Source organism: Polypterus senegalus, chromosome 5 (assembly GCF_016835505.1).
Source record: "Polypterus senegalus isolate Bchr_013 chromosome 5, ASM1683550v1, whole genome shotgun sequence".
Lineage (NCBI taxonomy): Eukaryota > Metazoa > Chordata > Cladistia > Polypteriformes > Polypteridae > Polypterus > Polypterus senegalus.
The window spans coordinates 127,852,706-127,877,785 of NC_053158.1; the positions used below are offsets into that span (position 1 = coordinate 127,852,706).

Below are 25,080 nucleotides of genomic sequence, written 5' to 3' on the forward strand. Positions count from 1 at the left end.
ATATATTGAGAAATATGTTTTTGTATTTTTAAATGTCTTTATTCAAATGTAAGCATTTAGCATATACATTGAAAATTTAAAAACATAGACCCACATAAAGCTATTAATAATTGTGATGTAGCGGGTCCACAGCTCAAAAAGAGTGGCTGCTTTTAATAAATAATCAATTGGCCAGCTCTTTCTCTGTGGGTGCGCTTGCACAGCTGCGGGGAGTTGGTGGAGTATTTGGGGTGAAACGCACCTGCACATGAAGATGCAGTCTTTCTGAATTGATTCATCGGCTTCCCGCAAAGCGTGATTGAGACGCTGCGTCCACAGAGCCTTATAAGAACAAGCCGGCACAAGAGAAGAGAGGGAAAAAGAACAAATGAGAGTAGAGGTTAAAGGATGGAGAGAAAGACAGGAGAGGGAGTGAGAAGGTGCTAGAGAGAAGCAGACAGATGGGAATGGTGCCCCAGGAAGTAGCGTGTTGCCAGCACTCAGGTGGGGGCATGGGGATCACTCCTGTTGAGCAACCATGGAGCAGGAGTGATCGTTATGTTTAGAGTGTCCTCTCAGGGGTGGAGATAGCGATCAGCAGTGGTGGGAGGATGGTACACTTTCGGCAGGAGGAGCCTGGGTGTGGGAGCAGGGTCTGGTGGCTCCCCATGGGACACTGAGGTACAAGGCGGTGGAGACACAGGCCAGATTTGAAGCATGTCTGCACCTGTTGGTAAACGTCTCTCTGTGCTGTGAGGTCCGAGTAGGATAAGCCAGAGAGGCTTTGGTTTTTAAAGGGAAGCACCAGGGACTGAGAATTTTTAAGAAGACTCTTGCATTGTTTTAACCTCGTTTTTTTTGGATTATTTATTTAATCATTTTGTTAACCTCCACTTACACTAGGACGTTTTTGTGGATTATACCTTTTTGAGCAATGCACTTTTTGAACACTGTTTGTTTTAGCACTTGCACTTTTCACCATCCCCTTGCTTGGTGTGTTTTGTCTTCATCTGCCACATTCATCTCGGTTATGAGTTCAACAGCCTCCCATTATAGAAGAGGGAGCAAGGAGCCGACCTCACTGTCAAAATAATTCCTTGTTAAAAATCACAAATGAAAATTGTTGCAGTGATTAAAGAAATCATTTTGTTGTACCTAGTAAACCATTTAAGGTACAAAATGGTGGTACTTTAAAACATTTCATTTCCTGGAGGTGGTACACCAAAAAAAGGGGCTGAGTTCCATAGCCTAGAGCTATCAGGTGATACTTGAGCACATATTCATTAAAAGTCAGCTATAGTTAAGAATGTGTTTGGAAAATTAGGTCTGCTAATTTTCATGCTGTGGAACTGCTGTAATCAGAAACAAAGATCCAGGATAATGTTCAGCTTTAAAGTTAGCTTTGGGTTTATATTAGTGAGGGGCTCTGATCAGGTGATACAACATTCTGGGAGAGTCTTGGCCTAAAAAGTTTGGGAACTCCTCGAATAGTGGCATTCATGGATGCCATATGTGAAGTTGTTGAAATAAAGATGGCTCCCATCTTATATCTCTAACCCTCATTCATTTATATTTCTTTTATTTTGTATTTTATCTTTACTTGTAAATCCTACTTGGCTAGACTGTGGTATTGTAAATTACAATAATCTCTCCAATAAAATATTTGTTGAGAAAACAGATACCCAGAATTGTGGCCACTAGCACCTACAGTATCTGTATATGTCTTTGTGATAATCAGGCACTGTGATTGCTATCAGCTTTCTTGCTCGGCTGTTTTTATGCTTTTTGAATGATGCAACTTTATTAGACTTTGCAACCTGTGACCTTGGACTATGTTAAGTAAGTTTGATAATGAAATTACAGATGAATAGATAAGGAAGGAGTGGTGCACTGCAACATCAAGTGGACATTCTTGACAAACATGTTTGCTCAAGCAGGAAAGTAAAGCAAACTGTATTCATTAAGACTGCCATTAAGTTTTATCTGTGAGAACAGCATAGCTAGAAGGAGAGGCCTCAGACACTCCTCTGGGATAGCTGTTTCATAATAGAGCCTACTGTGGATTTTAGAACAAAACTGCACTTTTATTGGCCATTGGCCAGACATAACTTTTCCGTAAGACTCTGACTATTCATTCTATTGTGGCTTGCATGGATTACAGACCTATTGTATTTAGCATCTAAGATGCTAGAAAGACTTTTGTTTGCTGATTATTACATTTTATCTTTTATGTGGTATTTTGTGAGGGTGTAGTTTTGAGTAAATTATGAATTTGTGTACTCAAAAGCAATATCTGCTTATGTCCTCGCCTTCATTTATTAAATGCTGCTGCATTTTCTTTGTTTCTATCTGAACTGAATGGACAAGAGTAAAATTCTATTGTAATTGTACTTGTTATATGCATTGGTCAGATAAAACCTAAACTGAAACCAAATCACACACCAGAAATTAGCATTTAACTTCATTTCTGTTTTGATTCTCCATCCATCTAAATGTGCTTCTGTTTTATCCAGGTTTTTTAGGTGGTTGTGGTGTTACAGAACCTGAGTCCATGACTTCAAGAATCAGCTCTACTTGGGATAAAAGTCTGCTTCAGGGAAATACTTGCATGCACATCCACAGTCAGACTGAGTCAATTTACAGTCGCCAATTACCTAACATGCATGACTTTGATATGTGGGAGGAAAACCAGAGTTTCTGGAAAACAAAAACCTACGCAGACATTGGGGGAAATGTGCATGAAGAAAAGGTTCAAATTCAGGACTCTGGAGCAGTGAGGAAGAAGTGTCATTGTGTTGCCCTGCTTTTAATATGTGACCTTTATTGACCTTCTTTCTCTGTCTTTTTTAGTCACTGTCCTGAATATTTGTTTACTGGCTACGTTGGTTGCTATGCAATGTATTGCTTTATCATCCAGAGATTTCATGTAATTGCAAATACAGTACTTTGTTAAATATTTTCTTTCATATAAAATCAAAATCAAGTGTCTAAATGATCAATATGTATTGAATAGCATATTTCTATGGAAAGCACAACAATGATACACAAGACTCTTTTTTAAAAAAGGAATGTGACTACAATGAATTTAGTTGGTTAAAGCAGCCATATTTTACACAAAACATTTCTATAAATAATTTATAATAGTAGTTAGAACCCACTCATCTATTTTTACTTAATTCAGTCATAGAGCCATTAAATAAGATGCATTTGTAAATGTAGCAGAAAGCAGTTTACTGTAAATGTGGTGAAATCCTAATTAATTAATTCTGTGTTCAGTGTCCCCTGGTGTCATTTTGTGTATTTTACTCAGATCAACTAATTTTTTCTAGTTTATTTCGCAACTTATCCTTTACAAAAAGACATAAAAAAGTGTGATTGCTTTATTGATACTGTGCATATTGTATTATTGTGTGTTAAACTGAGTACTCATAGTGTAAGGCAGAGTTTCTTAAACTATGAGCAGTGACCCAAAGGGGTCGCAGGTTGTCACCGCTGCGTTGCAGGTTACTGTTGTATTTACAGTAATGATAATGGCTCATGAATGGTTTGCGAAGTGGGTTGTAGTGGGTCAATTAAGTGATTGACATTGCTCTAACGATCGTCCTCAATTACTCCTTCCCCACGTTCATGATTCACCAAGGGGGAAACTCTGACAATCATCTGGGAATTCAACAAGGAACGGGTCTCAAAATCATTAAAAAGTACAAGATTGGGTCAGAACAAAAATAAGTTTAAGAATCCCTGGTGTAAGGTATTCATAGTGCTTCACACTATTTACTTGTCCAGTGTAATTATTTGTTATATTTATTTTTATTGATATGTGATTTTGTAAATTAGTGAATAATTCAGTCTTTCGCAGTCTGTGATAGGCCAGAAAGTATTACTGCACACAAAGTATTGCTATCTGATCATAAGCATGCCCTGCGATATTCTGGATCCTTAACCAACCTAGTTCCTGTTTGCGCCTAATGCTGCCCGCTTTGGCTCCCTACAACCATGAACTGACAAAACAGGTTTAGGAAATGGCTGGATGAACCTTTTATAATTATTTTTTTCAGTAAGCAGTTGTGCAAATTTGTGAACAGATCCATCTTTGAGTGTGCATGACCAATAAATAAATATTGCTTTATTTAAGCCAGCACAGCACATGTTAATGTGCAAGCAATGAACTGGAGTATCATTCAGTGCTGGCTGCCAACACAAATTCTTCTTCGTCAAGATCATAAACTGATTGTTTAAAATTTAATTTAATTGATATTATTTGAAGATAACAACATTCCATACAATCATGTCAAACTTAACAAACCATAATTCAACCCCCGCCCGTGAGAAAGTGAGGCAAGACTACAACATGAAAAAATCTTTAAAAAAAAGTGACTGATTTAAATTGGTTTTGAAAAATAATGGATAGAGTCTTTACACTTTTTATCAAAAAATTGGTGTGTATATTAGTAATAATGTATTTGCAATACATTAACATTACTGTATAGAAGCTTATAGGGTGTCTGTGGAAATGAGCTTTGTAATGGAGTCTCATCTCATGCTGACTCCTTCAATGTTGGTTCCATCTTCCGTCCCCAAGAAATAAATTCAGGAAATGGCTGGATTAAAAATTAACCCATAAAGTTGACCCACACATTAGTGCAATTGTAGCTTCAGCTCTTGGTTATTATGTTTTACTTCTATCACAAGAATTAACAGCATGGCCATAGGAAACCTGTAGGTACAATATGTGACTGGTGAGAAAGTAATGTATTGGTAATATTGAACTTCTCAGTGGCATACAGAATTGTCTTTCAGTGCAGGCAGCCACATGCAATTAGAAAGGAAAATTGTGTGCTGAAGCACTGGGCCAGCTGGGCACCATCCAAGAAGTAGCTGCAAAGCAGAATAACTCCCAAACCACATCCAGACATTCTAGCTTAGTTATAGGCTGAGTACAGCAGCAAGCTGCATTGTCATAGAGCACATTAAACTGAAATCATGGAGGTCTACGTGAAAAATGCCACTGCTAAAGGTACACTAAGTTTAGATTTTCAAGATATGAGCACTTTACTTATAGACTGCATATAACTAATTTTCTTGGCAAAACCATTCCAAAGCGTGCCACATCTACAGTATTATTTATGACATCACTGACTTGGCCAGCATGACACTGGTGTAGTGGACTTATCTTTTACTGCAGAGAGTCAAACCTTCTTCCAAACAAGAGCAAACATTTTCCTTTCTCTGTAAATAAGTGGTGGGCAAATGGGCAAATCCAATTTATTCATATCCAGGCACTGCTATCCTCTGCCCCATAATCCACAAAGTATAGATGTTTTGAAGTTTTATTACGTGAATAACTTCCAGTTAGTGTAATTAAATCACATACTTATTTTGATCCAAATCCAATCTGAATTATAACATATGGGTATGCTATAAATGACGTTATGAAAATTAAATGACAGACAAAAACTTATCAAGATAAAAACTTAGTTTAACAGAACTTTACCTATAGTGTAATGCCAATACTGGACAGTTTATACCTAAGTAAAACACTGAAAACTTCTACTAGTTCTGCCAGTGACAGTCTAACCTCTCTCTCATTTCTCCTAGGGCACGAAGCAGAAAATGGCCGACAGTGGGGTAACTCGCGTTGAAATCGTAGTTGAAGAACTCCAGGCACTCGACGAACAGATTCAGAAACTCCTGTCCCGACGGAGATACCTTAGAAATCTGAAGGTCCGGCTGTTGGATAAACCGTCCTTGCCATCTGGAACCGTGAAACATCAACCCAGCGTTGTGCCGACCTCACCCCCGCGTCTCGTAGGAGCGACGCCGCTGATGACCTCGGTGGATTTCAGATATGCAGGCGGGGTTCAAGGCCAGAGCACCTCCATCGGCACAGGCGAGCATTTTATCTCAGAACCGGTTTGACCCTCTCCGCGTCCCCATTTCGCCTTCAGCACCTGGTGATGTAATAGTGGTAGGTGATTCTATCGTTAGAAACCTTAATGTCGCATGCCCTAATGCAAAATCGTTTGTTTCTTGTTTTGCCGGTGCTCGTATCCGAGATGTAATGAAACATGCGCCAGCAGTCTACGAGAAACACAAGGAGAGGGCAGTTGGAGCAATTGTCTTGCATGCCGGCGTAAACGATATAAGGCACCGACAATCAGAAATCCTGAAGGCTGACTTCAGCTTTGATTAAAGACACGAAGGAGAGGACCCCATCGGCAAAGATCTTCGTTTCGGGTCCACTACCTCTCGTCAGACGATCCAACGAGTACTACAGTCGTCTGCTAGGGTTGAACAACTGGCTACAGGGTTTCTGCAAGAAGAAGGATGTCGGTTTCATCAACAATTGGAATCTCTTTTGGAAAGGCCGTCTCTTCAAGCGTGATGGCCTGCATCCGAACAGTTTGGCGCCGGGTCCTCTCCGAAAACATATCGAAGGTAATTCGTTTTCTTGACTATCTATCTCTGCTCTTAACCCCTTCGAAATAATACTGTTGTGCCAGGACATGATGAATGTTTAATAGAGTCTTCCGTTAAAGTGCACACATTAATACTGTAATAAGCAATCTCAATGCACGTAGAAAACCTAGGAAATACGGCATAAACTCCAATAATCTAATTAAAATCACTATTTTAGAGGAACAATGTATTAAAACTATAAAACAGATCACAGATTAAACAAAAATACACACAGAGCGCGCTAATAATAATAATTTAGTTCCTATTCCAAATATCAATAACGCACATAGTACTCATCTCTGCACCTCGAAACATTAAATATGGCACTATTAAATGTTAGAGCTTTAACTAACAAAACGTTTTTATCAACGATCTTATTAGTGATAAAAAATAGATCTTATTGCACTAAATGAAACATGGCTTAATTCAGATGCGCGCTGTTTTAATCGAATCTGCCTCCGGATTACAGTTTTACTCATGCAGACCGCCAGGGAAAAGGGGGGGATTGGCTAACATTTACTCGAGCGATTAAAATGTAAAGATGTCAGTTTTGGTAAGTTCAAGTCCTTTGAGTATCTCACCGTTGTTATCCATGGAGATTCTCAAGTTCTAGTACTATCCGTGTATAGACCTCCTAAATATAACGCGTCTTTTTGAGGAATTCTCTGACTTAATGTCAATTTTAATTACTAACTATGACACACTCCTAATAGTTGGCGACTTTAATTTTCATATAGATAATCAGTGTGATCTAAAAGTAAAAGAATTTATGAACCTCCTGGATTCTTTTGATTTGAGACAACTCATAAATCAGCCTACACATAAAGCAGGTCATACATTAGACTTAGTGATTACTAAAGGACTGAAAGTTGATATAAAACAGATCATTGATATTGGTCTATCAGACCATTTTCTTCTACTTTTAATATAGAAATAATGATAAAAACACTCATGAGAAGCATATTGTTAAAAACGCTTCTTTGATTCGCAGCAGCTTTAAAACTTACAAACATTTTAAGCAATCAGTCCGTTTATAGTGCCAGCTATAATAGCGAGCATAATGTAAATAGTAAGGTGAAAAGACTTAATTCTAAAGTGAGAGCTGCTGTTGACAGAGTTGCACCTGAAAAGACAGTGAAAAAATCTTCTAGCATTGTTATACCATGGAAGACCCAAAGAGTGTCTGATTTAAAGAGAACATGCCGAGAGCTGAGCGTCAATGGAGGAAGACTAAACTTACTATCCACCATGAAATATTAAAAGTCAAAATAACAGAATACAATAACACTGTCCGTCTTGAGAGACTGCTATTTCTCTAAGATTATAAATAACAATGCTAGTAATCCCAGAGTCTTATTTTCAACAATTGATCGCCTACTAAACCCAGGTAGCTCAAAGGAATGCCTCCTAAGTGCTTCCAGTGAAACCTGTGAGGCTATCGCTGTATTTTCAATCAAAAAATTAATGATATTAGAAATAACATAGTATATCTCCCCAACACTAAGGATCCTCCTAAACCCCAGCATCCTGTTATAAACAAATTAAACTCTTTCACTAGGATAGATTTACCTGATTTACAAAAAATAATCTCTCAATTAAAACCCTCCACCTCGTCCTTGACCCATACCAACAAGGTTTTTCAAAGAAGTATCAGGCTGCTAATTGATAATGTTCTGACATAGTAAATTCGTCATTAGATACTGGGGTCTTCCCAGACTGTCTTAAGACTGCTGTAGTTAAACCCCTACTTAAGAAACATAATCTTGACCCCTCAGCTCTTGAAAATTTTAGACCCATCTCTAACCTGCCTTCTTAAGTAAAGTTCTGAGAAGGCAGTCATTATGCAGTTAAATGACCACCTAAATAAACATGCTATTCTTGATAAATTTCAGTCAGGTTTTAGAACAAATCACAGCACAGAAACTGCACTCGTTAAAGTAGTAAATGACTTGCGGGTAAATGCAGACAGAGGCCATTTATCTGTTCTCATCCTCTTAGATCTGAGTGCTGCATTTGACACCATTGATCACAACATTCTTAGAAATCGCCTTAGTCAATGGGTGGGCCTCTCTGGCAGTGTCTTAAATTGGTTTGAATCCTACCTGACAGGGAGAAAATTTTTGTTAGTTGTGGGAATTACAACTCAAGACACATGATATCCAATATGGTGTTCCACAAGGCTCTATCCTGGGTCCGCTGTTATTCTCAATCTACATGCTTCCGTTAGGTCAGATTATCTCAGGGCACAACGTGAGCTACCACAGCTATGCTGATGACACACAGCTGTACTTATCAATAGCACCTGATGACCCTGATTCTGTTGATTCACTAACACAATGTCTGACTGTATCTCAGAATGGATGAATAGTAATTTTCTCAAGTTAAATAAAGAGAAAACTGAAATTTTAGTGATCAGCAATAATGGATACAATGAGGCTATTAGAAATAAACTGGATACATTAGGATTAAAAGTCAAGACGGAGGTAAAAAGCTTAGGGGTGATTGTTGACTGTAATCTGAATTTTAAATCACATATTAATCAGATCATTAGGACAGCATTTTTTCACTTAAGAAACATAAGTAAAGTTAGACCTCTTATATCACTGAAAGATGCTGAGAAATTAGTTCACGCTTTGTTTTCAGTCGACTAGATTACTGTAACGCACTCCTCTCAGGACTACCCAAAAAGATATAAATCGTTTACAACTAGTGCAGAATGCAGCTGCTAGAATCCTAACTAGGAAAAGAAAATCAGAACACATTTCTCCAGTTTTGATGTCACTACACTGGTTACCTGTGTCATTCAGGATTGACTTTAAAATTCTGCTTATGGTTTATAAAGCCTTAAATAATCTCACCCCATCTTATATATCGGAATGTCTGACACCTTATATTCCAAATCGTAACCTCAGATCCTCAAATGAGTGTCTCCTTAGAATTCCAAGAACAAAACTTAAAAGAAGTGGTGAGGCGGCCTTCTGCTGCTATGCACCTAAAATCTGGAATAGCCTGCCAATAGGAATTCGGCAGGCTGATACAGTAGAGCAATTTAAAACACTGCTGAAAACACATTACTTTAACATGGCCTTTTATAACTTCATTTTAACTTAATTTAACTTAATCCTGATACTCTATATGTTCAATTCATCATAATAACTATTCATGGTGGCTCTAAAATCCATACTGACCCCTACTTTCTTTTCTGTTTCTTTTTCCGGTTTCTTTGTGGTGGTGGCCTGCGCCACCTCCACCTACTCAAAGCTTCATGATGCTCCAACAATGATGGACGGATTAAAAAGAAGTCTACGTGACCATCATCATCATCAAGCCCTTCCGTGAGAACCCTAAATCCAAAGAGGACTGTTTCATTTATGTTAGGTAGAATGCCCAGAGGGGACTGGGCGGTCTCATGGTCTGGAATCCCTACAGATTTTATTTTTCTCCAGCCGTCTGGAGTTTTTTTTGTTTTTTCTGTCCCCTGGCCATTGAACCTTACTCTTACTCGATGTTAATTAATGTTGATTTATTTTGTTTTCTAATTGTATCTTTTATTTTTCTATTCTTTATTATGTAAGGCACTTTGAGCTACTGTTTGTATGAAAATGTGCTATATAAATAAATGTTGTTGTTGTTGTTGTTACTTATTTGACCATTACACAATAGAAGAAAGAGTGAAAAAAGACTGCTTAAAACCCAAGGTTGAGGGCACATCTCCTAACCCTGGATCTCCAGTGACTGCTTACCCTTAAAGGGTGCCAAAACTAAAAGACACTTTATGTCAGGACTTTGAGCGCCAGGTTCAGTTCCAAATTGTGACTGAAGTTTGCCTGTTTTCCCAGTTTCTAGCATGTGTGTGTTCTTCCTCTAATCCAAGAAGACTTGGAGCTATGATATTATTTTTCTTGACTTTCAAATTTGATAAGGTTTCCAAGCATCTGATAAGGTGTAATATGATAGGTTTTGCATAAAATTAAAAGAAATGGGAGATCAGGGTGTTGTTTGTAGATGAATGCAAAATTGTCTCAGACACAGGAAGCAGAGGGTGAGGTGTGAGGAACCTTATCAGCATTGTGTGGTGTTTTACAGGAGTCAGTGCTAGGGCTGCTGCTATTTTTAATGCTAGGGCTGCTGTCATTTTTACTATGCATAAATGATTTGGATAGGAATATAAGTAACCAGCAGGCTAAATTTGCAAATGATACCAAGATGGGTGGGTTGGCAGATAATCTAGAATCCATTAAATTATTACACAGGGACTTAGAAAGCAGAGAGGCTTGGGCAGATTTGTGACAGATGAAATTAAAATGTAAGTAAATGTAAAGTATTACATGTAGGTAGTAAAAATGTTAGGTTTGAATACACAATGGGTGATCTGAAAATCAAAAGTACACCTCATGAGAAAGATTTAGGAGCCATAGTAGACTCAACACTATCAACTACTAGACAGTGTTCAGAAGTGATTAAGTAGGCTTACATAATGTTAGGTTATATAGCATGGTGTGTAGAATTCAAGTCCAAGAAGATTATGCTCAACCTTTATTACACATTGGAGTACTGTGTACAATTTTGGTCTCCATGCTCCAAAAAGGACATAGCAGCGCTACAAAAAGTCCACAGAAGAACGACTAAGCTGATTCTGGGGGCTAAAGGGTATGAGTTATGAGGACAGATTAGAAGAGCTGAGCCTTCTCAATCTGAGCAAAACAAGATAAACAGGAAAAGAAGGAGACATGATTGAAGTGTTTAAAATTATGAAGGGAATTATGCTCAAGTATTCACAGTGCATCATTTTTTCCACATTTTGTTACGTTACAGCCTTATTCCAAAATTGATTAAAATCATTTTACACACAACACCCCATAATGACAACATGAAAAAAGTTTACTTGAGGTTTTTGCAAATTTATTAAAAATAAAAAAATTGAGAAAGCACATGTACATAAGTATTCACAGCCTTTGTCATGAAGCTCAAAATTGAGCTCAGGTGCATCCTGTTTCCCCCGATCATCCTTGAGATGTTTCTGCAGCTTAATGGGACTCCACCTGTGGTAAATTCAGTTGATTGGACATGATTTGGAAAGGCACACACCTGTCTATATAAGGTCCCACAGTTGACAGCTCATGTCAGAGCACAAACCAAGCATGAAGTCAGGATTGTCTCGAGGCACAAATCTGGGGAAGGTTACAGAAAAATTTCTGCTGCTTTGAAGGTCCCAGTGAGCACAGTGGCCTCCATCATCCGTAATCGGAAGAGGTTCTAAACCACCAGGACTCTTCCTATAGCTGGCCGGCCATCTAAACTGAGCGATCGGGGGAGAAGGGCCTTAGTCAGGGAGGTGACCAAGAACCTGATGGTCACTCTGTCAGAGCTCCAGAGGTCCTCTGTGGAGAGAGGAGTACTTTCCAGAAGGACAACCATCTCTGCAGCAATCCATCAATCAGGCCTGTATGGTAGAGTGGCCAGACGGAAGCCACTCCTTAGTAAAAGGCACATGGCAGCCCGCCTGGAGTTTGCCAAAAGGCACCCGAAGGACTCTCGGACCATGAGAAACAAAATTCTCTGCTCTGATAAGACAAAGATTGAACTGTTTGGTGTGAATGCCAGGCGTCATGTTCAGAGGAAACCAGGCACCACTCATCACCAGGCCAATACCATCCCTACAGTGAAGCATGGTGGTGGCAGCATCATGCTGTGGGGATGTTTTTCAGTGGCAGGAACTGGGAGACTAGTCAGGATAAAGGGAAAGATGATTGCAGAGACATCCTGGAGGAAAACCTGCTCTAGAGCGCTCTTGACCTCAGACTGGGACGACGGTTAATCTTTCAGCAGGACAACAACCCTAAGCACACAGCCAAGATATCAAAGGAGTGGCTTCAGGACAACTCTGTGAATGTCCTTGAGTGGCCCAGCCAGAGCCCAGACTTGAATCCGATTGAACATTTCTGGAGAGATCTTAAAATGACTGTGCACCAACGCTTCCCATCCAACCTGATGGAGCTTGAGAGGTGCTGCAAAGAGGAATGAATGAAACTGGCCAAGGATAGGTGTGCGAAGCTTGTGGCATTCAAAAAGACTTGAGGCTGTAATTGCTGCCAAAGCTGCATTGACAAAGTATTGAGCAAAGGCTGTGAATACTTATGTACATGTGATTTCTCAGTTTTTTATTTTTAATAAATTTGCAAAAACCTCAAGTAAACTTTTTTCATGTCATTATGGGGTGTTGTGTAGAATTCTGAGGAAAAAAATGAATTTAATCCATTTTGGAATAAGGCTGTAACATAACAAAATGTGGAAAAAGTGATATGCTGTGAATACTTTCCGGATGCACTGTAATGTCCTCTTAAGGCCTCATCTGGAGTACTCTGTACAGTTTTGGTTTCCAAAATACACAAAGGACGTAGCAGTGCTACAAAAGTCCAGAGAAGAGTGACTAGGCTGATTCCAGGGCTACAGTGGATGACGTATGCGGAAAGGTTAAAAGAGCTAAGACTTTTCAGTTTATCAAAAGAGGATTAAGAGGAAACATGACTGAAGTGTTTCAAAATATTAAGGGAATTAGTACAGTAGATCGAGACTATTATTTTAAAATGAGTTAATCAAGAACATTGGGACACAGTTGGAAATGTGTTAAGGAAACCATAGACACATGGAATTAGCTAACAAGTAGCGTGGTAAACAATAAGACTTTATGGGCTTTCAAAACTAGTCTTGATGTTATTTTAGAAGAATTAAATGAATAGGCTTTGCTGGGCTGAATGGCCTGTTCTCATCTAGATTGTTGTAATATTTAAATACAATCTGTGAAATGAAGCAGAGTCTTTAATTTGTTCCTGAAAAGTTGCATGTGCCCTGCAATGGACTTATGTGATTCTTGCCCAAGTGTTACTTTACTACTGGCATAGACTGTGTGTCTGGTGGGATACACAGAAGCAGCTGAAAGATGCAGAGATGCTGAGCAAAACAAAGCTGAGTCACAGGTTTAGTGGCTACATCAGATACTGCCCATGCTCTTAAAAGTAAAGTAATGGTTCTTTAAAGGCATTTTATTGCCCTTTACTGCGTTGTGTGGTTCCTTGTAGAACTATGGCTTGACCAAGCACCATTTCATTCTGGGAAGGATTTGTTACATATGAAGCAGGTTCTTTGTGCTTTAACAAACTTTGCAATATGTAGATAAAAAATGAAATCTTTAATGTATGTTAGGCTACCTAGCAGGACATGAACAGATTAAGAAAACCTGCAATAGCATGTGTTACTGTACATATGCAGTGAGAGTTATTTTAAATGAGCCATTTTTATTTTACAGATCTGCTACCATCTATTCCTGGTTATTTATTGTATGGAGCCTATAACAGACCAAAATAAATAAAGCTTCTTTCTAGAACCTTCACATGGATGAGTCTTTTGGGAACTAAAAATGGTTCCCCTATGGCATCGCTCTGAAGAACCACTCTGACACTTTTATTTTTAAGAGCATAGGGGAGATTTCCTTTTAGGTAGAACTGGTGACTTGAGCTGCCAGTCTTGTAAGCATTTGTCCTATCTCTTCCACTTCAGGGTGGAGAATGAGAAAGAGGGAACATCAATCCTGAGTTCATTTTCTTAGCTTCTTTGACCTTGTTGGTGAAAACAGCTAAGAAAATGAAATGAATGGTGTCACATCTGGGGTTGATTTGTGCTGTTATACTGCCAATAAGCACTGACCCCCACAAATTTGAAGTAGTAAAAGGATACAGAAGAAATGAAGAAGAATGAGCATTCTGGCAATAATTACATAAAAAAGATGTGATATAAATTTCAAACTGTCTAAAGCACTTGAGTAATTAAGAAGGAGATACTGTACCTTTACAGATAAGATTGAAAACAGAAAAGATAAGTAAAATATGATGGAGACTTGTTGACTGACAAGTGCTTTTTTCATATTTAAAGATTTAAAGTTTAAAAACATTAAAGAAACTGTCAGAAAAAGGAACTAAGTACACAGTGCCATTACATTCACAATGTGAAAAGTTGAAGATCACTAAGGAAAATTCAAGTTATGATGAATCTACAAACTAAGTGGAAAAATCATAGAGTTATAAAGAGGACTTATGACTTCTGTTTATCTGCTTCTGGTTAGGCACATTACGTCTGACCTTATTTTATTTTACAACTACTGCTCACTACATTGTTTTGCTTTCTTTTTGGACTAAATTGTGCTTAAAATATTTTAGTGGATTAGTGGTTTCTAATCCTATTGCTGGCTTAGTTTGTGGCCTTTTGCAGTCACGTTCACATCACCTGCTTCACATCATCTCATTTTGAAAATTAAGAGAAAAAAGACAATAGGTATCAAGAAATCTAATATCCACTGGGTAGCATTAATTTATGTTAACAGTGTTTCAAGATTCTTATATAAAGAGTATAAGGAAATCTTCACTTTACTATCCAGAGCAATGCAATATACAGCTGGATTCCAATAAGCATCCACTCCTCATTTTCTCACCCAGTCATTCAATTGAGGTTGGCAGGATGCCATAGCCTACATCAGCAGCAGCAACAGCAGCAGCGGATACAAGGCAGGAAATAACGACATATCAGTTTATTGCATTCAGTTTTGCAAGGGCCATTTAACACACATATGTGTGTATCTGTTACGTCAAAGTAAAAATGGAGCTCCAAGAGAAGAAACAGGGAGATTGAGCAAACTGTATACAGGCAGTTCATCAGCTACCTGTTCACTATGGAGCTGTATGGCAGCAGCAATAACCACTGCCTTTCGGAGTGTTCACTAAAACTCAGAAACACTGGAATAATGAGGAATAACTAAACAAATTCAGAAAATAATTGTGTTACCCTCTAACTTTGACACTCTGAAGGTAAAATGAGAAATATATTTGTCCCCAAGAGGGAATTAAAACTGTATAGAAGCTAGAGAGAGAGAAAGAGAAATATATAAATATTACTAGGGGGTTACCCCCCTGCTCGCTTCACTTGCCAACCCCCCCTACCTGCGCTACACGCCAGCCACTTCACATCTCTGCCGCTCGAATTGTGAAGAGGGGGGCCGAACGCACCCCAAAGAGATGTGGTCACTCCTCAAAAACCCCCTCTTAAATGGTGACACAAAGGGAAACAAATACAGTTTTTTTTTTTTACCTCCTCTTTGCTCGATCAGCTGTTGGCTTGCTGCTACTACCGTGCCATGTGATATGCATCTCTCACAACGCTTTGAACATTTAAAAGCCTGTACAGCAGCTGTCCTACTCGTTGTCTTTTATTTCATGGGCGTGGTTAAATCTCTTGGCACAAATTCTCGTCTCACCAGACATGAGTTCTTGTCATTTTTTAGCTTATAATTTAAAAACGGAATAAGAATCTGAAAATCTAACAACTTCACATTAAAGTTCGATAAATTCTGAAAAGAATGATAACAAACATATATATGTAGGTTTTAAAATAAGCCAGATTTAAAGTGTGACAAAAAAAGTGACATAAAAACGTCACATAAAATTGTTGCACAAAATCGTTGCACTTTTAGTCTTAGGATTTTATATATATATATATAGAGAGAGAGAGTAGATATAAATAATAAAACAAATATCAATCCTCTAAACGCACATAAGAGCGTTTAGCTTGGATACTGGAGAACTACCGCAATCAATAACACGGCTATAGGTGGCAATAAGATGAGCAGACTTGTCCTGGTGTTCATTTGAAAGCATTAACATTTGAATAAAGCAGGTCTACCTTTAATTACTTCCTTTGGTTTCCCTCTCTCACTAATTCCCTTTCTCACTAATTCTTTTTATCCCCTCTTCAGGTGTTTATGTTTAAACCAAGGGAATTACATCACACCTCTAACACACTTACCAAATTTTGTCTTTGTACCACAGTCCAGACTAGCACTACATAAGCAGATTCATGTCTAAACATTGTTTAATTTCAAAATGGTTTCTGTGAGCCCAGATTTAGCCATGGTGGTGACAGAAATGACTCTAATAACCTCTGTAATTCAAAGTTTCCCTTTTTTGCAAAAAAAAAAAAAAACCTTGTACATGTCAGAATATTTCTGTTCAATCATTTTTGACTTCTCGTAAACCTGACAGAATTGTTTAAGCTCAAGTGAATGGCACAATGCAATTGCAAAGCTGCTCTAGTCAGATACAGTAAATTAATCAGTTGCTATATGGCCACACACTCCCAGGCTTGTTGCAGTTTTACATCCAACAGACTTCAGTGCACCATTTAGCACATGATCTACCACCCAGAAGATAACTTCCTAGGTTTCTTGAGTACTGCACTCCACTTTTTCAAGGCTTACCTCAATAAAGGATAAGTGTGTTTTCTGTCCAACATAATGCTAGTCAGACAAGGAGCTCCCTGTGACTCTGTCTTTGATCAATTGTTTCATTTTTTGTTTTGGATTAGTATTCAACTTTTATGTCAATTATATGTATTTCAGAATTTAATGTGGTTGCATTATTGAAGAATGAAGGTAATTTACCTATTTTTAGCCTAATATAGCATAACATAACATTTTTAGACCTGCATTTTCCAATTCAGGGATGCAGGAATTTTTCTCAATGAAGCTGGGCACAGGTCAGTAAACAGCCCTGGACAGTGTGGCAGTCATTCACTGGGCCAGATTACACACACACTCTCTCACACTCACACTGGGCTAATTTGAAGTCGCCTATCCGCCCAATAAGGATGTCTTTGATTTTGTTGGAATAAAACCTATTATAGTAATGAAAAGGAACATTAGTTTTAAAACGTTGACACAGTTGGCAATGAATGTTATTCTTTTGTGCCATGTGAAAATACCCTGGGGAACAATTCTCTGTTTTTTTCCTTTATAGAAATACTCAAACAAGTAGATGAAAAAGGCTACAGTGAATTAACTCTTTCAGTTTAAGGTTAAGGCTTGTTTATATGTATAATTTTCTAAACTGTAAGTTTTGCTCATTTGTTTGAAGACCTGTGTCTAGAGCGACACAGCGAGTTACTTGATGGCGCCTCTGATAGCAGGTCAGCCCCCAGGGTCGACTAGTCATGGCTCCAGACCAAAATGGTAAGGGAAAGGAGGAAGTAGCAACAGAAAACCTGGCAGCACTGGTGGTGCATTCAATAAAACGAGTGTGAAACCAGCAACACTTAGTAACAGAAAAAGAGCACTGCTGCTAGTGAGTGTACCGATCACAGTACCTGTCATAATGCAGCCTGAGGTAAGGCTCAGTTTTCCTGCCCGTTCGCCCCAAACCCTCATAACATTTTTATTATTATAGTAATATTTAAAGCAATAAAACACAAATTGGTAATAAAAATAATAAAATGTATAATATGAAATCGAATACAAACAGAAACTCTCCCCTGTCACTCTTCCTGCAAGCTTTTATTAACAGTTTCAAACTGTCTGACAAGCTGAACGACGTATTCCCTTTCTAACTAATCACTCGCGGTGTTTACTTAAGAGACCTTGGGACTGATTCCAGGATTTAATAACATTTTACAGAATACCATAATTAGTATTGATACTGCCACGCCCCTGGACCCGGCAATGAGGAGCCCAAACCCTGGGGGTCATTACAATAAAGTGTGATATTCATGGGTAAAAAAGAAAAGGTTACAACATAGATAATTATCCAACAACAATAACAACAACAACTTTATTAATAATAATAATAATAATAATGATAATAATAGGTAGATAGAAATAATAATAGTAATCTTCATACTGGCATAGCTTAGAAGACACAGATGTGGCAAAGTAAAATTAATTGATCAGCACGTCAACGTTAAATTCTGAATATACTGTACTGCTAAAGATTTAGTTCTAAGTATAAGTATCTGTCAAATGGGCTTACATTAAAAGTTGCAATAAAACTGTTTACATTTTGTTCGCTGTTGTTCGCCATCATCAGTGATCTGATAATTATACTAATCACAGTATTTATAGTTGCATTTTTGCCATCGTAACTTTCTCTAGCATTGCTCCATTATTTCTCAAAAAAATGTTGAGATGATGTGTAAATAAGGCACTGGGATATAAATGTATTATTTAAAATTCACATTGAACTTTTTGTTTTATTAATTAGTAATGTTAAAAAGAAATTACATGATGATGCTGCCCTTACCAATGTGCTACCTGGAGCCATCGCCTCCTCACACCACTGCAGGCACCGACCAGCGTGGGTGGGGGGCTTTGACATGTTATTTATGGGTCTGGATTAGCCAGGAGCCACACCTGAATAAGTCATTTTTAAGGTCTTTGTGGATTTTCTCTGCACATAATATATTAAATAAGTAAGACTAGCTTCTTTAAAATATGCTGCTTCAAAATGTCTAGGCATAAACTTTTAGATTAAGGCCTCAGATTTTTTTTTTTTTTGTAATGTGTTTTGAAAGGATGTTAAATTATTAACATTGTGGCCTGGTCAGACCAAGTAATCCATCAGACAAAGCTGTTTCTGAGATTTGACTTTATTTATATACAGGTGCAATTGTCACAGTCACTAAGGACTAACTGAGAAACAACATTCTTCTGTAATATAATTATTCATGTTAGTTTGATCATTTTTCAAGTATTTCTGCGGAATTTATTTCAAATTAAGTTTACCATTTTTTATTAATACATGCAAGTAAAATGAAAACACCTAAAATAAATCTCTAGTTAACAAGGGTTTCAAAGGCCCAATCAGAAGATATAACTCAAACCCTCAAATGTTTTCACTAAATAACCTTTTGCCTCAAAATTATTTAAATTATTCTTCAGCTTGCCCATTTAGAGCTGCTTTGCCAGAACAGGTTTTCAAAGTTCACAGCTGCAAAAACATGGAGGAGCCTGGAATAATATAACCATTTAAGAATTTGCATAACAGCAAAAAAACTTATACTATCTGTCATCATCCAGCCTGTAACATGAAACTACACCTTTGGAGATCAACGAACTTTGAACAGTCGTTGGCTCTACTTCAGGCTGAAACCGATCACATTTTCACATGAAGCAGACTACAGGCCTTAGTAAACACTAGAGTGTTACTTTAAACAAAAATACAATGTTCAAAACATGCAATTACTTTTTTTAGCATGTTTTATTTCATGGCACAAGTGAGAATGTGTTAGTTATGTATTCTGACTCCATAAAATGCAATTTGATCCAGCCCTTACAGTAAAACATACTGTATGTAGCAAATACATCTGTCTAAAATGAATTCAGAATTAATATATACAATTTCTGCTTGTCAGTTTAAAAATAGAGAAAAGCACACAAAATACAGTTGCAACCAAATTAAAGGGCTCTCATGGGCCTTATTTGAAAAGCTTAGCGGGCCGTTTAGAGGAGGTATTGTGGTTTGGTAAAATATTCATCTCTACAGATTCAAATAACAATTGACAGTTTTCTCTCTTTATAAGCAGTATTATAAAATGTAATGCATAGTTTAATATTTTACATCAGTGTACTCTTACTTTTGGGATCTTATATTGTAATTCGTTGTAGGTATCATAGTCTGTTTATTTATATATATTCTGATTGTTGCTTTCTCTACTGTCTAAAAGTTACAGACATTTTTTTTTTTCTTGCTTTCAGATGCTCCCTTTAAAATGTTTTTACCATTACTGATAAAACTAAGAATACTATTGGTCTGGCTGTACCTAGCAAATAAAACTTGCAAAGAATGATAGATCAGCCTCTACAACCTGGACGGGATGACAGAGCAGAAATAAGGCAGCATGCCAGTTTCCGCTCACAAGTTTGACACTCAAAGTTTCCATGTCAGGTTACTCTCTATATTATTAAATCAGTCAGCTCTATTACAGCTAACAAACCAATGCAGCAAATGCCTTCTTCTATTCTGTTCTACATTAACTATCATTATTTGCCACAAGCCGATCAGTAAATCTTACTTGATAGTACTATATATATACTGACCAGCATAGATCATAACTTACACGCCATGGACTATCCGTTTACCCATCCATCCACGTTTTATCCAACTATCTTACTCTAGTGAAATGGAGACTATCATAGCAGCATGAAGCGCATGGCAAAGACCAACCCGTGAATGGCACATTCATGCACATACCCCCACTTGACCAGGAATGGCCAGTTTAGAGTCACCAATCAGCTCAACATACATGTGAGAGATGATGTCTGTAGTACCTGGAGAAAGACCTGCACAGACGAACCTTCAATTATTTACTCATTTAAAGTGAGGTGTAGTCCGTACCTAGTAATATGCATAACATGATGGCAGTTCAACAATGGTTCAAAAGTGCAGATTATTTACTAGGCATGTTTTTCCCAAAGTAGTTCACAAAAACCAAAATTCATGAAAGATTTTAATGCTTGACAAAATGTTGAACGGTTAGGAGTCATTTGAGAATAACTATACAAAGTAGAGAGAGGCAGTTACTCTAGGACTAGGCTTACCATTAAAAACACAATACATAAAATTAACACATTAAGCATTCACTCCCTTCTAATAATTTTCTATACTCAATAATTTTAAATTTTAATATTATCTTTTGTGACACATCGGAAGGACAAATGTTTATGGCAGTCTTGACAATGCTATGTAACAGAACACTTACTCTGTTTTTGTCAATTGTAAATACATAAAAGTCTATTTGCTAAACTTTTGCTCCACCACAACATATTGGCCAGTGTAAGTTAGTTATTGTAGCACACATTTAGAATGAAATACAATATACTACTAAATGGCTTTTTAATATTGGAATGTATGATGTTTTTTGATTTCAATGTTTTAGACCAGCGTTTCTCAACCTTTAAGTATTTGCAACCTGAGTTTTCATAACAGTTTTAATTGTGCCCCCCCCTAACTTTTTTGAAATGTAGATGCATATTTTATTATACCTACTTAACTTTTATCGACATTTATCTAACTCTATATTTATTGTTCTAGTATCAGAATGTTACAGAAAGTTAATTTGTTTTGATTTCAACTGATGTTTTTTTCATATTTTTGATTCTTGTTTTCTTTTTTTCACATCTTTGTGCCCCCCTTTTTGTTACTTCGTGCCCCCTCAGGGGGGCCCGCCCCACAGGTTGAGAACCACTGTTTTAGACCATAAATACAAACCTGACTTTGAAATTAATGAAAAGTTGTAAGATAGTTTAGATTATTCTGGATCTTGTTGGAAAAATTACTTTCATTTGAAGCCTGCCCTACACCAATTAAGTGCTGGCAGCCGGATTTTCAAGACTCATGCCAGTTGTTGATTTATCAAGCAACTGACAGCTGAAGTCACAATAATTTATCAGCTGTCTCCAGGTTCACAGTACACCCTCACTCCCACGCCTAGTGTGAGAAACGCAGCAGCTCAAAAACAAATTGAGAAGGTGCCACACTGAAACTGTCACTTTAGACTTGTCCTTCACCAAACTTTAGGAGTGTCAGGAATTTGACTTTTGACTTCAGCGGCTATTTCTACATATTATAAATTAGGGATTGTAATCATATATGAAACATTAATATATGACTATTGCTGTATAATTTCAGGTGGTTACAATAAAAAAATTCTGGAAATGAACATTTGTAATTAAAATATGATTGGGTTACTATGTATTTTCTAACTCAATTAATCAAGTCCAGGGTTGTGGCGGACACTAAAGGCCTGAGCAACTTCGGATGGCATCCTAATACTTTTAACAATGATTACTATTTTCATACAACATAACATTCATCAACCCATTTAATCCTATTCAGGGCTGCAGGAGGCTAGAACCTGTCCAAGCAGCATTGGGTGCAAGACAGGACAAAACCTTAGATGGTGGGGCTAGTCTGCCACACTTGTGCACACAACTACACTACCATAGGGCCAAGTTAGGGTCACCAAGTCACCTAACACGTATACCTTTGCTAACAAGAAGATATGGGGAGAATATGAAAACTCCTCAGACACTATGACTGAGGTTGGAATGCCAACCCAGGACCTAATTGATACACCACCAGACATACAAACACACACACACACACACATATATATATATATTCCCAAACCTGCTTCATTCATTTCCGATTAAAAGGAGTCCAAAACATATGCTGGCAGCATTCACTGCCAGATGAGAAGCAGCTCTGGACGGTGCACCAGTCCAGAGCAGGACACACATGTGCATTTCAACACTGGGGCCAATTTACAGTCACTAATTTACCTAATATGCCTATCATTTGGCATGGGGAGGAAAACCAGATAACCCAGTGAAAAATCAACTAAGTACTGCACCACCCTGCCTTCCCTTATTTATATGCTATTATTAATAGTATTATTATATAATAATAAATAATAATAATGCCTGCTAAGGCAATTCATTAGGCCCACACTGAAAAGTGCCATTTCTACTAGTGTAAGTTGTTTTCACGATTCCCTCGGTTAGTCATGAAGGAGTTGAATTACGGGAAATTTTGGCCACAGTTAGAAAGCAAACCAGAAAAAGCTTTCTGGTTGTCAGCATAATTTTTTTTTCATCAACAAAAGACTTGGATTCCTATCAAGAGGATACAAATGAAAAAATAACAGATGGGTTTCCATCCTCAGAAACCACTGTGCACATCCACTGGACAGCAAAGAAAAACAACCAAAAATAAGGATTTTTTTTTTTTTAATTTTTCTTCGTGGTAAGATGATTCCCTGGGCACATTCAGATAATGAGATGGTGTTTACACGTTTGGAGGCCACTTCTTTTAACTCATAGATTACTGAATACAGAGTGCTGTGTGCAGTTATGTGCCCCAATTGTTGATTTGATTTGCATGGTAACACAATGAATACACAAGCAATTAAAGTAGAGAAGATTGTTTCATTTTCTGTCACCTCGCTAGTGTTCTTTGCTTTTTCAACCCTTTCATTGTTTTGCTGATAGTTACATTATAGCTAGAAGCTTCTTTTCCCTTTTTGTGTTGTCTTTCTTAAATTCATATTGCTACAGCAACATATAAAGCCTGACAAGTTTTAGAATTTGGAAAGAATTAAAGTAAGGACACTGTACCTGAGTGTAAAAGACTTGCCAGAGGAGCACAAGCATAATCCACCCCTGAAAAATCCACTCTGCTGTAAAATTCAGCCTCATTTTCTTCTTTGAAATGAAGTTCCTCCAGTAATGTGAATGCCAAATGAGCTCTTACAAACTCCACTTTTGCTACAAGATGTGTCACTGGAGGTTTCTTTTTTTTGTCAAAGCGTAGTGAAGAAAAAACAGCAAGAGCCTTAGTGGGCTTCTTCAGAGGCTATGACAGAAATAGGCCAACACATCTGTAATAAATTTCCTCCTGTTTGAGCTTCTTTCGTCTGAGTCTCTGCTCTATAAACGCAGCTCAATCTTGTGTGCTTTAAAACAGGATCTACTTTTGAGGAACTTATCTCGTTGAAAAAAATGAAAAGCTCCACCCTCAAAAGTCTAAGCACCATTAAAGAAAAAAAAAGAGCTTGCTGGTCTGTTGCTCTATGTTGCAATCTTTCTTGGCCACATTACAGAACACTAGGTTCTCGTAATGTCAGCTTTCATTGCTGTAGGCTTCATTTGCTGGGCTTTCCAAGGAGGTTACTTTACCTAGTGCTACTCTGACAAAGCTGGAATTTCCATTTACTCTCTTACTCCTTGTTTTGTAATCCTCACTATGCACTGCTGGGTTTGTGTGGGTTGCCCTTTGATGTGTTTGTCAATTTCTAGTTACAGTATACAATGTGATTCAAGGGAGTATTGTCAATATCCCCTTTAAAATATATTAAGAATGAAAATATGTAGAATGCTGCATTAAGTACTTTGAGTGTAGAAAATGTGCTATATTTTATTTTTTATTAATTTTGCTTTTGTGATTTTTTATCATTCATTATATCACCATTAGTGTTGATCTGTGAAATTTGTATTTTTCACAGCAAATTTGCAGGGTTCGCTCTATGATCATGTTTGTCAAATTTTTCCCTGAAAATTCACCATGTAGCTGGCTTAGATTATTTTTTACCCAGCATCCCGTGATGCTTTGTGAGGACAGTATCATGTCACAGAGCTGACATAGCCATGTTGGATGGAGATATGACTGCCCAATCTACGCTACCCATTTGATTTACACTGCACATATGCAGAACTTTCATACAAACATAATGTAAAATGTACTCCACCTCACACTTTACAATGTGGCCCATTTTGCTTCATGCATGTATGAATAATTTATGGCTTATATACACATGTGTGATGTTGCCAGCTGGTTAATCTGAATTTGCACCTGGCATGTGTATTTTCATTTCTTTAGGTAACCACTGTAATATTTACGTCTCTCTACTATAAAAAAAAATCTTGGAAGGAGACAAGACATGATTTTCTTGGAGAGACACATATGTCACGCGAGAAAGAGATTTAACCACGCCCAGGACCAGAAATAAAAGACAAAGAGTAGATGACAAAGTAGAACGTCGTAAAGAATTGAAAAATGTTGGCGCGGTACACATGCAGAGGAGGTTAGAGATTATGGAAGTACAACAATCTGAAAGTCTGAAAAAGAAGATAGGAAAGATATCATTAGCGCAAACAAACGGAAATTGTTACTCGGTGAAATAACGGAACAGCAAAAAGAAATGGAATATATTGTTCGGATTTAAACTTTAAGCTGGAGACTTGCAGATTATCTAATTTGTGCTGCCAGT

The 25,080-nt window shown here is 37.6% G+C and overlaps 1 protein-coding gene across 1 annotated transcript in view; it reads right to left on the reverse strand.

Annotated features, from left to right (window-relative positions):
- Positions 1-23,795, reverse strand: part of tnfrsf11a (tumor necrosis factor receptor superfamily, member 11a, NFKB activator) — a 77,556-nt gene extending 53,761 nt beyond the window's left edge. The window contains exon 1 of the mRNA XM_039753336.1: positions 23,429-23,795. Within this exon, the coding sequence (XP_039609270.1) occupies positions 23,429-23,509 (81 nt within the window). The 5' untranslated portion in view covers positions 23,510-23,795. The remainder of the gene's footprint in view (positions 1-23,428) is intronic.
- Positions 23,796-25,080: the final 1,285 nt, after the last annotated feature.